Source organism: Physeter macrocephalus, chromosome 21, assembly GCF_002837175.3.
Source record: "Physeter macrocephalus isolate SW-GA chromosome 21, ASM283717v5, whole genome shotgun sequence".
Classification (NCBI taxonomy): Eukaryota; Metazoa; Chordata; class Mammalia; order Artiodactyla; family Physeteridae; genus Physeter; species Physeter macrocephalus.
The window spans coordinates 121,539,130-121,553,311 of NC_041234.1; the positions used below are offsets into that span (position 1 = coordinate 121,539,130).

Sequence of the window (14,182 nt, forward strand, 5' to 3'; positions counted from 1 at the left end):
CGTATGCTAACACATGTATATGGAATCTAAGAAAAAAAATGTCATGAAGAGACTAGGGGTAGGGCGGGAATAAAACACAGACCTACTAGAGCATGGACTTGAGGATATGGGGAGGGGGAAGGGTAAGCTGTGACGAAGTGAGAGAGTGGCATGGACATATATACACTACCAAACGTAGGGTGGATAGCTAGTGGGAAGCAGCCGCATAGCACAGGGAGATCAGCTCGGTGCTTTGTGACCACCTAGAGGGGTGGGAGTGAGGGATACGCAAGAGGGAAGAGATATGGAAACATATGTATATGTATAACTGATTCACTTTGTTGTAAAGCAGAAACTAACACACCATTGTAAAGCAACTGTACTCCAATAAAGATGTTTAAAAAAAAAAAAGAATCTGCCTGCCAAGGCAGGGGACACGGGTTCGAGCCCCGGTCCAGGAAGATCCCTCATGACATAGAGCAGCTAAGCCTGTGCGCCACAACTACTGAGCCTGCGCTCTAGAGCCCGCGAGCCACAACTACTGAAGCCCGCACGCCTAGAGCCCGTGCTCCGCAACAAGAGAAGCCACTGCAATGAGAAGCCTGCGCACGGCAGCAAAGCATAGCCCCTGCTCTTCGCAACTAGAGAAAGCCCATGCACAGCAATGAAGGCCCAATGCAGCCAAAAAAATAAAATAAAATAAATAAAAAATAAGTAAATAAATGGAGAGACATATCATGTTCATGGATTAGAACAGAGTAGCAAATATGTCAACTCTCCCCAAATCTATAGATTTAATAGCAATCAAATTCCCAGCAGAATTTTTTGAGGGACTAGATTCTAAAATTTTATGAAAGGGCAAAAGAACCTTAATAGCCAAAAAGATCTGGGGAAACAAGAATAAATTGGGAGGAATCACATTACCAGATACTGAACTGCTATTAAGCTATAATGGTCAAGACAGGTGGTACTGGTGAAAGGATCAGAGTTCAATAGAACAGAAGAGACATTACAGAAATATACCCTCTTTTATAAAGACACTTTTATAAAGATCCCATTCATGAGGGCTCCAACCTCATTACCTGATCACCTTCCAAATGCACAGATGAAGACAGAGATAGGAGTTACACTGCCACAAGCAAAGAATCTCCTCAAGCCACAAGAATCTGCAAGTGGCAAGGCAGGATTTCCCCTCTAGAGCTTTCAGATGTGGGGCCCTGATGACACCTGCAACCTTGCTTAATTTATTAGTTCTAATCGGTTTTGGGGGGGTTGGAGGAGTATTTAGGGTTTTCTATCTATAAGATTAAGTCATCTGCAGAGATAATTTTCCTTCATCCTTTCCAATTTAGATACCTTTGTTTTACTTGCCTAATTTCTTTGGCTAGGACTTCTAATTTTTTGAAGAGAAGTGGTGAGGGGGCCAGACGCATTCTACTGGGTGGGAAGGAGAGAGGAGGGAGCTAGATCTTATGCTGATATACCACCATGTGCCAATGAGGTCACAGAGTGCCAGGGACCCTCAACCTGGTTGCTCCACTGAACCCACTGTTAGGTGGATTTGGGGTGAGAAGTATTTAGAGGTAGATTGGTTGACCTCACTCTAGCATGAAAATGGAAGTATTTGTAAATTACTTACCTATTTCCCTCCAGGGGAGAAAATGGGAAGTGAGGGCCACTGGTGAACACTGAGTTAGAACAAGTGAATATTTATATGAGTAATCCCTTCCACATAATGAATCTGATGGAGTCACTGAAGAGTCTACATTTCCTCTTCCCCAGGCTTTGTGATTAATGTGTTCAAGCTCACTGGCAATGTTTTGACTGAAAACAGTATTAATTAGCAATTTCCCTTGTCTGGGGAATGAGCATAAGGACCTTGCACCCCCAAGGCTTCTGTTAAGTTTACACAGTGGCCTCAGATTTTCTATGAGAATATTGGCTCTGCAAATGTATGTACTTCCAATTTGCTCTCCACATGAACTCAGTTTGAACTCTGTCCCCTTTGGAGTTGAGTTAACTAAATAAGTAACAGGAATATTTAATCTTTGAAGCTTACTGTGTCCCAAAATTTCTATTAAAACTATAGAAAACTTCTGATTATGACAAGTCAGCATTAAAAACTTACCAACTTCTTGGTATATATCCAAAGGAAGTGAAATCAGTACCTCAAAATGATATCTGTGCTCCCATGTTCATCACAGCATTATTCACAAGGAATGAAAACAACCTAAATGTCTGTCCATGGATGAATGGATAAAGAAAATGTGGTATGTGTATACATATGTGTATATACATACCATTTGCAAAAACATGGATCAACCTGGACATTATGCTGAGTGAAATAAGTCCGAGAAAGACAAATAATGCAATGCATGCTCTCACTTATATGTGCAATCTAAGAGTCAAACTAATAGACCAAGAGAGTAGAATGGTGGTGCTGTGGCACAGCGGGTAGAGGGGAGAATAAGGAAGTATTGGTCTAAGGCAGTGGTCCCCAAGCTTTTTGGCACCAGGGACCAGTTTCATGGAAGACAAGTTTCCCACAGGTGTGGGCGGAGGGGGGATGGTTCAGGCGGGAATGCGAGCATTGGGGAGCGACGGGGATCGGCAGGTGAAGCTTCCTTCACTTGTCCACCGCTCACCGCCTCCTCCACAGACCAGTACTGGTCCGCGGCCCGGGGGTTGGGGACCCCTGGTCTAAGGGTACAGAGTTTTAGGATAAATGAGTTCTGGCAATTTGATGTACAACATGGTGATTTTGTACTTGAAATTTGTTAAGAAGGTAGATCTTAAATGTTAAATCGCCACAAAAAATGGTAATTATGTGAGGTGATGGATATGTTAATTAGCTTGAGTGTAGTGATCATTTCTGAATGTGTATATATGTCATAATATCAATGTGTACACCTTAAATATATACGTATAATTCCTATTTGTCAATTATACCTCAGTAAAGCTGGAAACAAACAAACAAAAACTGACCTGAACTGACTGTCTTACAGGTATGAGAGAATTGAAATTCCAATTCATATTGTACCTCACGTAACCATTGGGAAAGTGTGCCTCGAGTCAGCAGTTGAGCTGCCCAAGATCCTGTGCCAAGAGGAGCAGGATGCATACAGGAGGATCCACAGGTAGAGACCCTCGCTGCTCCTCTTCCCAATTCTCAGGCCTGGTCCCTGTTCTCCTCTCCTGTCCTTTCACCTTTAGCAGCTCAAGCCATGAGCCCCCTTTCCTTTCAACTCTCTGTGAGAAAGTCATCACATGTCTCACCCTGTATGATAACAATCTCTTTAACACTTGTTTCTCTCCTGGTGCACTCTGGATCCTCCTGGGGCAAAGACACTTTTTTTAGTTGTCAAAAATAACATCTTAGTAGCCCTGTTGCCAAGTACTGTGTACTACAGGAAGGCGTCAGCGAGAGACAATAATTTCAAAATTATTTCTTTGAATTATCTCAATGTTCTGAATAAAATTACGTCCCCCAAATCATGACAAATGGAACAATAATGGGAAGTTCAATGATACATATTTTTCTAATCTGGTTGGCAGAGGTCTGTAGCAGACCACTGCCAAATGGATTAGATGAACTGCTGCTTTGCTACTAACCTAAACTATTTTATCCCTTTTAGCCTTACACATCTGGACTCAGTAACCAAGATCCATAATGGCTCAGGTAAGATTTTTTTTCTCGACTACAGGTAGTGAAAATACTCACATGACAGAAGCAAATTTAGTTGAAGTGACTGAAGTGATGAGTACAAACTACCCTTGAGTTTTCTTTCCCAAGAGCTTTGCCATTCACTAATCCTGTTCCCAACTTTTCTACTGAATCCTGTGGACCACTGAATACTATAAATGACTGGACACATTTAACACCAGTTCTCACGGAGACAGGGAGGGCCTCGATTTGTTGTGTTTGCAAGTTTCCATAGTGTAACACGCCTACTGTGGCTGATTTCAAACAACTAACATGGCTGTAACCAGGTTGCAAACTTCCTGAAATTTCAACAGTTGGCTCTTGTGAGCCGGTTTCCAGCATATCAGTACCAGCCTATTGTGGTGGGAGTTGAAAGAGATGGATAGACAGACAGACAGACATAAAAGGGAGAGCATGAGGGAGATCTTTTCATGTAAATAAATATATAAGGAATTCCTATACAAGGCCAAGGATTTCTGCTCAATACAATATACACACTAAATCACTTTTCCCAACATACACACCTACCCACCCACACCTTCTGACTAACCCTGACTCCCAGGCCATTCTGGCAAAGTCACTAGGAAGGAAGAAAAGGAGGCTTCCAAGTATTATAGGCAAGTACTTTGAGAGAAAAAGACAGAGATGGCTTGGTTTATCTGTCCCATTATTTTTATCTGGAAGTAAAACATGGTAAAGAGTTAATAATATAAGGTAATATATGATATGTAGCCATACGTCTAAAGCCACAGCAATTAAAAAAGTATACTGATAATTCAAACATGGACAGATAAATCAGTAGAACTGAATAGAGCCCATGTATACGTATTTAAGATTTTATATCTAAGAAAGATGTTACTTCAAATCAATTTTAAAAAGGATGGATTGTTCATTAAATAGTGTTGGGACAGTTCATTTGTTTCTTAGTTTATACTTCTATTTCCATTTGGGAAAAAATAAATTCCTACTTAATGCCCTACACAAAAGATATATTTAAACTTTTACTATTAAATATAGTACAACCACTTTGGAAGGAGATTGGCAATTACAGCTACCAAATGTCCCACCAGTTCCTCTCCTAGGCATATACCCCCAAAAGTTGAAAACAGATGTTCAAACAAAAACTTGTATAGGAATGTTTGTAGCAGCATTATTTACAATAGCCAAAAAGTGGGAACACCCAATTGTCTGTCAGTGGGTGAATGGATAAACAAAGTGTGATCCATCCATACAACAAGGTATTGTTCAGCAATGGAAAGAACACACTACTGATACATGAACAACCTGGATGAATCTCATTATGCCAACTGAAAGAAGCATCACACAAAGTGCTACATACTCAATAGTTCCATTTATATGAAATTCAAGAATAGGCTAAACTAACCTATGGTGACAGCAAATGGATCAGTAGCTGCTGTGGCCCAAGGTGAAGGGGCACCGGCTGCAGAGGGAACCCAGAGGGGCCTCTGGGCTGATGGAAATGGCCTGTATCTTGACTGGAGGGTGGTTAAAAGGGGTATGCATTTGTCAAAACTCACTGAACTGTACCCTTAAAGTGGGGTCATTTATTGTCTGTAAATTATACCCCAATAAAGCTCATTAAAAGTTAAAAAATACAGGAGGAAAATATAAGGAAGTCACAAAAGACTGACTAAATAAGATAAAGACTTTTATAGAGCCCTACAGAAAAATCAAATTGTTCATAATAATCTATAAAAGAAGTATGGATTAAGATAAAGTCATCAGGTTTTCTCCTTTTCTTTCGACAAAGATTAAATTGACAGAGAATTAGATGAGGATGTGAGGGAAGTGAACACTCCCATATACTGTTCCTGGAGGTATAATTTTAAAATATATGTGGACTTGAATCTAGCAATTCTACTTCGAAAAATGTATCCTTCAAAAATTTGTAGGAGAAGTGTGCAAAAATAAACGGATATTAATTGCAGTCTTTATAATAGCAAAAAATTGGATGCCACTGAAAGGTCCATCAATAGAAGACTTATTAAATTGGTACATCCATTCTGATGAATACTGTGCATCCGTTAAGAAGGAAAGGTAGATCTTTATCAACACAGGAAAATGTCTATGGCTTATTGTTATGTGAGGTAAAAGTAACGTCCAAAATCATACAGTTTTTTAAAATTTATTTTAAAAAATTGGGCTTCTCTGGTGGCGCAGTGGTTGAGAATCTGTCTGCCTGCCAGTGCGGCGGACACGGATTCGACCCCTGGTCTGGGAAGATCCCACATGCCGCAGAGCAACTGGGCCCGTGAGCCACAACTACTGAGCCTGTGCGTCTGGAATAATAAGAGAGGCTGCGGCAGTGAGGGGCCCGCATACCGTGATGAAGAGTGGCCCCCGCTCACCATAACTAGAGAAAGCCCTCGCACAGAAACGAAGACCCAACACGGCCAAAAACAAATAAATAAATTTATTAAAAAAAAAATATATATATATATAGGGCTTCCCTGGTGGCGCAGTGGTTGAGAGTCTGCCTGCCGATGCAGGGGACATGGGTTCGTGCCCCAGTCTGGGAAGATCCCACATGCCGTGGAGCGGCTGGGCCCGTGAGCCATGGCCGCTGAGCCTGCGCATCTGGAGCCTGTGCTCTGCAACGGGAGAGGCCACAACAGTAAGAGGCCCGCTTACTGCAAAACAACAACAACAACAACAACAACAAAAACCCATATATATATAGCACTCTGAGGTCGATAATAAAAAACCAAAACCAAAACAAAAAAAACCACTACAGATTCCAAGGCCTGTTTTAAGAGAGTTTGTAATTCAGTGATGTGAAAGTGGGGCCCCCAAATCTGTTTTCCAAAAAAAAAAAAATTTTTTTTAACATCTTTATTGGAGTATAACTGCTTTACAAATGTTGTGTTAGTTTTTGCTGTCTCACAAAGTGAATCAGCTATACATATACATATATCCCCATATCTCCTCCCTCTTGCTTCTCCCTCCCACCCTCCCTTATCCCACCCCTCTAGGTGGTCACAAAGCACCGAGCTGATCTCCCTGGGCTATGCGGCTGCTTCCCACTAGCTATCTGTTTTACATTTGGGAGTGTATGTATGTCCATGCCACTCTCTCTCTTCGTCCCAGCTTACCCTTCCCCCTCCCCGTGTCCTCAAGTCCACTCTCTACACCTGCGTCTTTATTCCTGTCCTGCCCCTAGGTTTATCAGAACCATTTTTATTCAAAAGTATATATACATATGCACACAGGTTCACACACATATACATATACATATATCTTGGAAGGTATACCCCACAATATTACAGTGGTCATTTTTTTGTGTGTGGTACGCGGGCCTCTCACTGTTGTGGCCTCTCCCATTGCGAAGCACAGACTCCGGACGCGCAGGCTCAGCGGCCATGGCTCACGGGCCCAGCTGCTCCGCGGCATGTGGGATCCTCCCAGACCTGGGCACGAACCCGTGTCCCCTGCATCGGCAGGCGGACTCTCAACCACTGCACCACCAGGGAAGCCCTACAGTGGTCATTTTAATAAGTCATGTATCATAAGAGAGAAAAAGATGTTTCCATTAGGCAGAATTTGTTTTAAAAAGAGGGCCACAGAATCTCTGTCTTACCGTGAAGCTGAACATTCCTAGGAAGACGTGAAAGGTGATCACTCCCTTCATTTCTCTGCTTTTTCCTCATTTTAAAAGAGGAGCTTTCAGGTGAGTTGCATTAATGTATTCTTCAATGTATGTAACACTTGGTAAGCAATTTTCTTTCTGAACTCGTGAAAAATTAAGTTGCAGAAGACAGAGTTCTAGCTCACTGGGAAGCTATGTTCATTCACAGTGAGAAGGTCTGAGAGCTGGGGAAAGAGACCCTTCTGTAGCTCTTACCCTTTTGCTATGGAAGTAAAAAGCTGGATATCTTTCTGCTCTCTGCATAGCAAGGCTTCCATCTGGCTTATGGATCCAGGGATGTTCAGGATGTCCTCTGAATAGGTATCCTCTTTGCTCAGCTCTCCTGCCTTATCCCCTGGCTGCCCATACAAAGTTGTCTGCCAGTTCTACTTCTGCACTTTTTCTACGTCCTCCTCCTTCCCCCTCTTTCTGTACTCACTGTTGGGCACTACTGGTGGTGGATTGTTATCTCTGTTTTTCCTATTGAAGTGTTTACCAAGAACCTATGCAGTCAGATGTCGGCAGTCAGCGGGCCTCTACTGCAGTGGCTGGAGGACAGACTGGAGCAAAACCAACAGCATTTGCAGGAGTTGCAACAAGAAAAGGAAGAGCTTATGCAAGAACTTTCTTCTTTAGAATAAAGCAGGAGACAAAATGGGGTAAAAAACTTTTGTTTTCTAATTTGTGTATTAAACATGGTCTGAAAATTCATATACAGGAGATGTGTAGGCAGATGATGGAGCAGCTCTTTTTATATCCCAATGGGTGCATTTTATGCATACAATAAACAAACATAAGATGTCTTCCTAAAAGTTTCAATAGGGCTTAATGAACCCTCCTACCTGGAACCGGCCTACAAAGAGCATATGCAGGGTGATTTAAGTAGAATATGAAAGTTTTCTTTTAAAGGCTATGCAAGGTACATTGGCAAGGACATCCTGTAATAAAACGTCTGGGGAGCATATTTTAAATGTTTATTTTTCCTCTAGAATAAGCTAAAGGAATAAGAGTATTTCATGTTCAATTTTGTAGTTATAACGCTGATGTTGGACAAATAAGTAAGTACACAAGGGTTAGTGGAATGAAGTGAAGGTGACTCATCAGCACCCCACCTCTATTCTTTGCCCCCATTGGGAGGCATATGTCTTATGTCTTCCTTCTTGATCTCTAAAATAGGTATTCTGAGATACCTAGCAAAAGTTGAATCTATGTGGGTGCTCTTTCTAACCAAAAACATGAGTTCTAGCATATTTGGCTCTGAGGCAGATTCCTATTGAGCAGATTCTATTTCCCTAAGAATTTCTAGTATAATATAAATGTGTTTTTCCAGAAACATTCAGGACTTAGGATGTAACAAAAATCATGCTTTAAAAAGTTCTGTTGCAAGCTTCTTACCATGTGTAACCACAAATGCTAAGTGTGTCTTCAGAAAAGAGCCAAGCCTACTGCAGACCAGAAATTAAAGTGGGAATTGGAGGAGTTAGAAAGAAAGAAAACAAAGAAAGCCCCAATCCCAACAACAGTGACAAAGGGTTCATTTTGTTTTTTCTTCTTGTTTCTCCCTAAATTATTGTTTTTCAAATTTCAAAGTACAATCCAGAACTACATGCACCATAATCATTTGGAGGTGAAACTTCAACTCTGGGAGTGCAACCCAGAAATCTTCATGAACTCCCCTAGGGCATACGTAGTGTAAATGTTGTATTTTCCCTAATTTCCCACAGCCATAGTTCTCTATTCTTTTCTTTCCCTGTAGGAAGGATGAAAATATCCAGGTGTGAAATTAATTAAGCCAAATCAATTTTGAAGAAGAAAAATTTGGAAGACTCACATTACCTGACTTCAAGACTTACTATAAACCTACAGTAATCAAGACAGTGTGGTATATGCCCAAATGATTTTGACAAAGGTACAAAAGCAGTTCAATGGAGGAAGGATAGTCTTTTCAACAAATGATGCTGGTGCAGTTGGCAAAGAAAATAAACTTTGACCTAAACTGCATACATTATACAAAAATTAATCGAAAATGTATCATGAACTTAGATGTAAGATGTAAAACTTTCAGGAAAAAAAAATCATAGAAATATCTTTAGGATCGTGGGCTAGGCAACAGGTTCTTCATGGCCTTCATCCCAAAAGCACAATCGTAAAAGGAAAAAGTTGATAATGTATATTGGACTTAATCAAAATGAAAAACTTTTGCTCTGCCAAAAATTTAAGAGGAGGAAATTACTGAGAGAAATTACTTGCAAACCATTTATCTAGAATAAAGTCAAGAGTAAAAAAACAAACAATCCAATTAGAAAATGAGCAGAAGACATGAATAGACATAGCACTAAAAAGGGTGTATCGAAGGCAAACAAGCACAGGAAAAGATGTTGAACTTCATTAGTCATCAGGGAATGCAAATTAAAACCACAGTGAATTATGACTACATACTTATCAGAATGGCTAAAGAAAAAACAGTGAAAATACCAGACGCTGTTGAGCATACAAACTGGATCTCTCATACGTTGCTGAACAGAATGTAAAACAGTAAGCCACTCTGAAAAAAAGAGTTTGAAAATTTCTAATAAAGTTAAACATACATGTGCTTTATTACCCAGCAACTGTTGTCCTGGACATTTCTTCCAAAGAAATGAAACCTATTTTGGCACAGAAACTTCTATACACACATTCTTGGCAGTTTCATTTGTAATAGCCCCAAAGTGGAAACAACCCAGATGACCTGCAGTTGAGTGTGTGGTTAAACCAACCATCCACACCATGCAATACTACTCTGCAATGAAAAGGAACAGACTGTTGATACACACGACTTGGATGGACCTCAAGGGTATAATGATGAATGAAAAACAGCCAGTCTTAAAAGCTCACATACTGTATGACTGCATTTGTATAAATTCTTGAAATGACAAAATTATAGAAGCGAAGAACAGATTAATGGTTGACAGGGATAGGGACTGGAGGGGATATGGGATATGGGTGACTATAAAGGGATAACACAAGGAATTCCTTTGCGCTGATGGAACAGTTCTGTATCTTGATTGTGGTGTTGATTACATGAATCTATACCTGTGCTAAAACTACATAGACCTACACACACCCACAAATGAATGCATGTAAAGTTTGGTGAAACCAAATAAGGTCTATAGTCTCGTTAGCAGTATTCTACCATTGTCAATATGTTGGTTTTGAAGATGTACTATAGTTATGTGTAAGATCTTACCACTGGAGGAAACTGGGTGAAGGGCACATGGGACTCCCTGTACTATTTTTGCAACTTCCTGTTAATCTATAATTATTGCAAAATAAAAAGTTGTAAGTATTAAATAAGGAACTAGAAGGTATGGTACGTATTTTGTGAAATAAGAAAAGAGTGATAAAATCTGAGGAGAATAAAACGATTTGAATATTTTTACAGGCCAACCTTCTGCACATGTCCCTTCTAAGCTATTTACATTGACAGAGTTATGGCAATTTGAAATTCTTTTTCTAACCTGATAATTCGAGTTGTAATATGTAAAACAGGAATGTGGGGAGAGGAGGCAGGTGCATGGAAGTGTCAAAGTACCTGGTGGCTGAGGAAGCAGGGCTGGGATTACTGCATGAGGGCCTTGGTGGGGGACATCTAGTGAAAGCTGTGTTGTGCAGCCAGCAATCAGGTACATTAAACAAGTCAGTCAACTGATGGAGCAAATAAGTAAATGTATTGAGGAAAGTGGAAGCTAGGTTTGTCAGTGTCAGAGAAATGACTTATAAACATGAAAAGGGGAGGAGCTTCAAGATGGCAGAAGAGTAAGACATGGAGTTCACCTTCCTCCCCACAAATACATCAGAAATACACCTACATGTGGAACAACCCCTACAGAACATCTACTGAACGCTGGCAGAAGAACTCAGACCTCCCAAAAGGCAAGAAACTCCCCACGTACCTGGGTAGGGCAAAAAAAAAAAAGGAAAAACAGAGACAAAAGAATAGGGACGGGACCTGCGCCAGTGGGAGGGAGCCGTGAAGGAGGAAAGGTGTCCACACACTAGAAGCCCCTTCGCGGGCGGACACTTTGGGTGTGGAGCGGGGAAGCTTCGGAGTCACGGAGGAGAGCGCAGTAACAGGGTGCGGAGGGTAAAGCAGAGAGATTCCTGCACAGAGGATCGGTGCCGACCGGCACTCACCAGCCTGAGAGGCTTGTCTGCTCACCCACCGGGGCCGGCGGGGGCTGGGAGCTGAGCCTCGGGTTTTGGAGGTCGGATCCCAGGGAGAGGACTGGGGTTGGCGGCATGAACACAGCCTGAAGGGGCTCGTGTGCCACAGCTGGCTGGGAGGGAGTCTGGGGAAAAGTCTGGAACTGCCGAAGAGACCATTGTTTCGGGGTGCGGGAGGAGAGGGGGTTCAGAACACCACCTAAACGAGCCCAAGACAGGCGCGAGCTGCGGCGATCAGCACAGACCCCACAGACATGCACGAGATGCTAAGGCTGCTGCTGCGGCCACCAAGAAGCCTGTGTGCAAGCACAGATCACTGTCCACCCCTACCCTCCTGGGAGCCTGTGCAGCCCGCCACTGCCAGGGTCCCGGGATCCAGGGACAACTTCCCTGGGAGAAAGCATGGCGCACCTCAGGCTGGTGCAACGTCACGCTGGCCTCTGCCGCCACAGGCTCGCCCTGCATCCATGCCCCTCCCTCCCCCCGGCCTGAGTGAGCCAGAGCCCCCCAATCAACTGCTCCTTTAACCCCGTCCTGTCTGAGCGAAGAACAGACGCCCTCAGGCGACCTACATGCAGAGGCAGGGCCACATCCAAAGCTGAACCCCAGGAGGTGTGCAAACAAAGAAGAGAAAGGGAAATCTCTCCCAGCAGCCTCAGGAGCAGTGGATTAAATCTCCACAGTCAACTTGAAGTGCCCTGCATCTGTGGAATACCTGAATAGACAACGATTCATCCCAAATTGAGGAGGTGGACTTTGGGAGCAACTGTAGACTTGGGGTTTCCTTTCTGCATCAATTTGTTTCTGGTTTTATGTTTATGTTAGTTGAGTATTTAGAGCTTATTATCACTGCTATATTTGTTTATTGATTTGGTTGCTCTCTTCCTTTTTATATATATATATTTTTTTTCCTTTTTCTCTTTTTGTGAGTGTGCATGTGTATGCTTCTCTGTGTGATTTTGTCTGTATAGGTTTGCTTTTACCATTTGTCCTAGGGTTCTGTCTGTCCATTTTTTTTTAGTATAGTTTTTAGCGCTTGTTATCATTGGTGGATTTGTTTATTGCTTTGGTTGCTCTCTTCTTTTTTTAAATTGCTTTTTTATTTTAACAATTTTTAAAAATTTTAATAACTTAATTTTATTTATTTATTCTCTTTCTTTCCTTTTTTTCTCCCTTTTCTTCTGAGCCGTGTGGCTGAAAGGGTCTTGGTGCTACCGCCAGGTGCCAGGCCTGAGCCTCTGAGGTTGGAGAGCCGAGTTCAGTACATTGGACCACCAGAGACCTCCCAGCCCCATGTAATATCAAACGGCGAGAGCTCTCCATCTCAACGCTAAGACCCAGCTCCACTCAATGACCAGCAAGCTCCAGTGCTGGATGCCCCATGCCAAACAACTAGTGAGACAGGAACACAACCCCACCCATTACAAGAGAGGCTGCCTAAAATCATAATAAGTTCACAGACACCCCCAAACACACCACTGGACATGGTCCTGTCCACCAGAAAGACAAGATCCAGCCTCATCCACCAGAACACAGGCACCAGTCCCCTCCACCAGGAAGCCTACACAACCCTCTGAACCAAACTTACCCACTGGGGGCAGACACCAAAAACAATGGGAACTATGAACATGCAGCCTGAGAAAAGGAAACTCCAAACACAGTACGTTAAGCAAAATGAGAAGACAGAGAAATATGCAGCAGATGAAGGAGCAAGGTAAAAACCCACCAGACCAAACAAATGAAGAGGAAATAGGCAGTCTGCCTGAAAAAGAATTCAGAGTACTGATAGTAAAGATGATCCAAAATCTTGGAAACAGAATAGAGAAAATACAAGAAACTTTTAACAAGGACCTAGAAGAACTAAAGAGCAAACAAACAATGATGAACAACACAATAAATGAAATTTAAAATTCTCTAGAAGGAATCAATAGCAGAAAAACGGATAAGTGACCTGGAACATAAAATAGTGGGAAAAAAAAGATATGCCATGCAAATAGAAATCAAAAGAAAGCTGAAGTAGCAATTCTCATATCAGACAAAATAGACTTTAAAACAAAGACTATTTCAAGAGACAAAGAAGGATACTCCATAATGATCAAGGGATCAATCCAAGAAGAAGCTATAGCAATTGTAAATATTTATGCACTCAACATAGGAGCACCTCAATACATAGGCAAATGCTAACAGCCATGAAAGGGGAAATCGACAGTAACACAATCATAGTAGGGGACTTTAACACCCCACTTTTACCAATGGACAGATATCCAAAATGAAAATAAATAAGGAAACACAAGCTTTAAATGACACATTAAACAAGATGGACTTAATTGACATTTATAGGACATTCCTTCCAAAACAATAGAATACACTTTCTTCTCAAGTGCTCATGGAACATTCTCCACGATAGATCATATCTTGGGTCACAAATCAAGCCTTGGTAAATTTAAGAAAATTGAAATTGTATCAAGTATCTTTTCCGACCACAACACTATGAGACTAGATATCAATTACAGGGAAAAAAACTGTAAAAAATACAAACACATGGAGGCTAAGCAAAACACTACTTAATAATGAAGTGATCACTGAAGAAATCAAAGAGGAAATCAAAAAACACCTAGAAACAAATGACAATGGAGACACGACGACCCAAA

At 41.6% G+C, this 14,182-nt stretch overlaps 1 protein-coding gene across 3 annotated transcripts in view; it reads left to right on the forward strand.

Moving 5' to 3' along the window:
* BRCC3 (BRCA1/BRCA2-containing complex subunit 3) overlaps positions 1-10,772 on the forward strand; it is an 85,053-nt gene extending 74,281 nt beyond the window's left edge. For 2 of the 3 annotated variants that reach the window (XM_024116725.3, XM_024116727.3), the window contains 4 exons: positions 2,985-3,116; positions 3,615-3,658; positions 7,818-7,987; positions 9,085-10,771. In XM_024116725.3, coding sequence (XP_023972493.1) covers positions 2,985-3,116; positions 3,615-3,658; positions 7,818-7,969 — 328 coding nt within the window. In that variant the 3' untranslated portion in view covers positions 7,970-7,987; positions 9,085-10,771. Of the gene's footprint in view, positions 1-2,984; positions 3,117-3,614; positions 3,659-7,817; positions 7,988-9,084 lie in introns of all 3 variants that reach the window. The other variant, XM_024116726.3, reaches the window with a different exon arrangement.
* Positions 10,773-14,182: the final 3,410 nt, after the last annotated feature.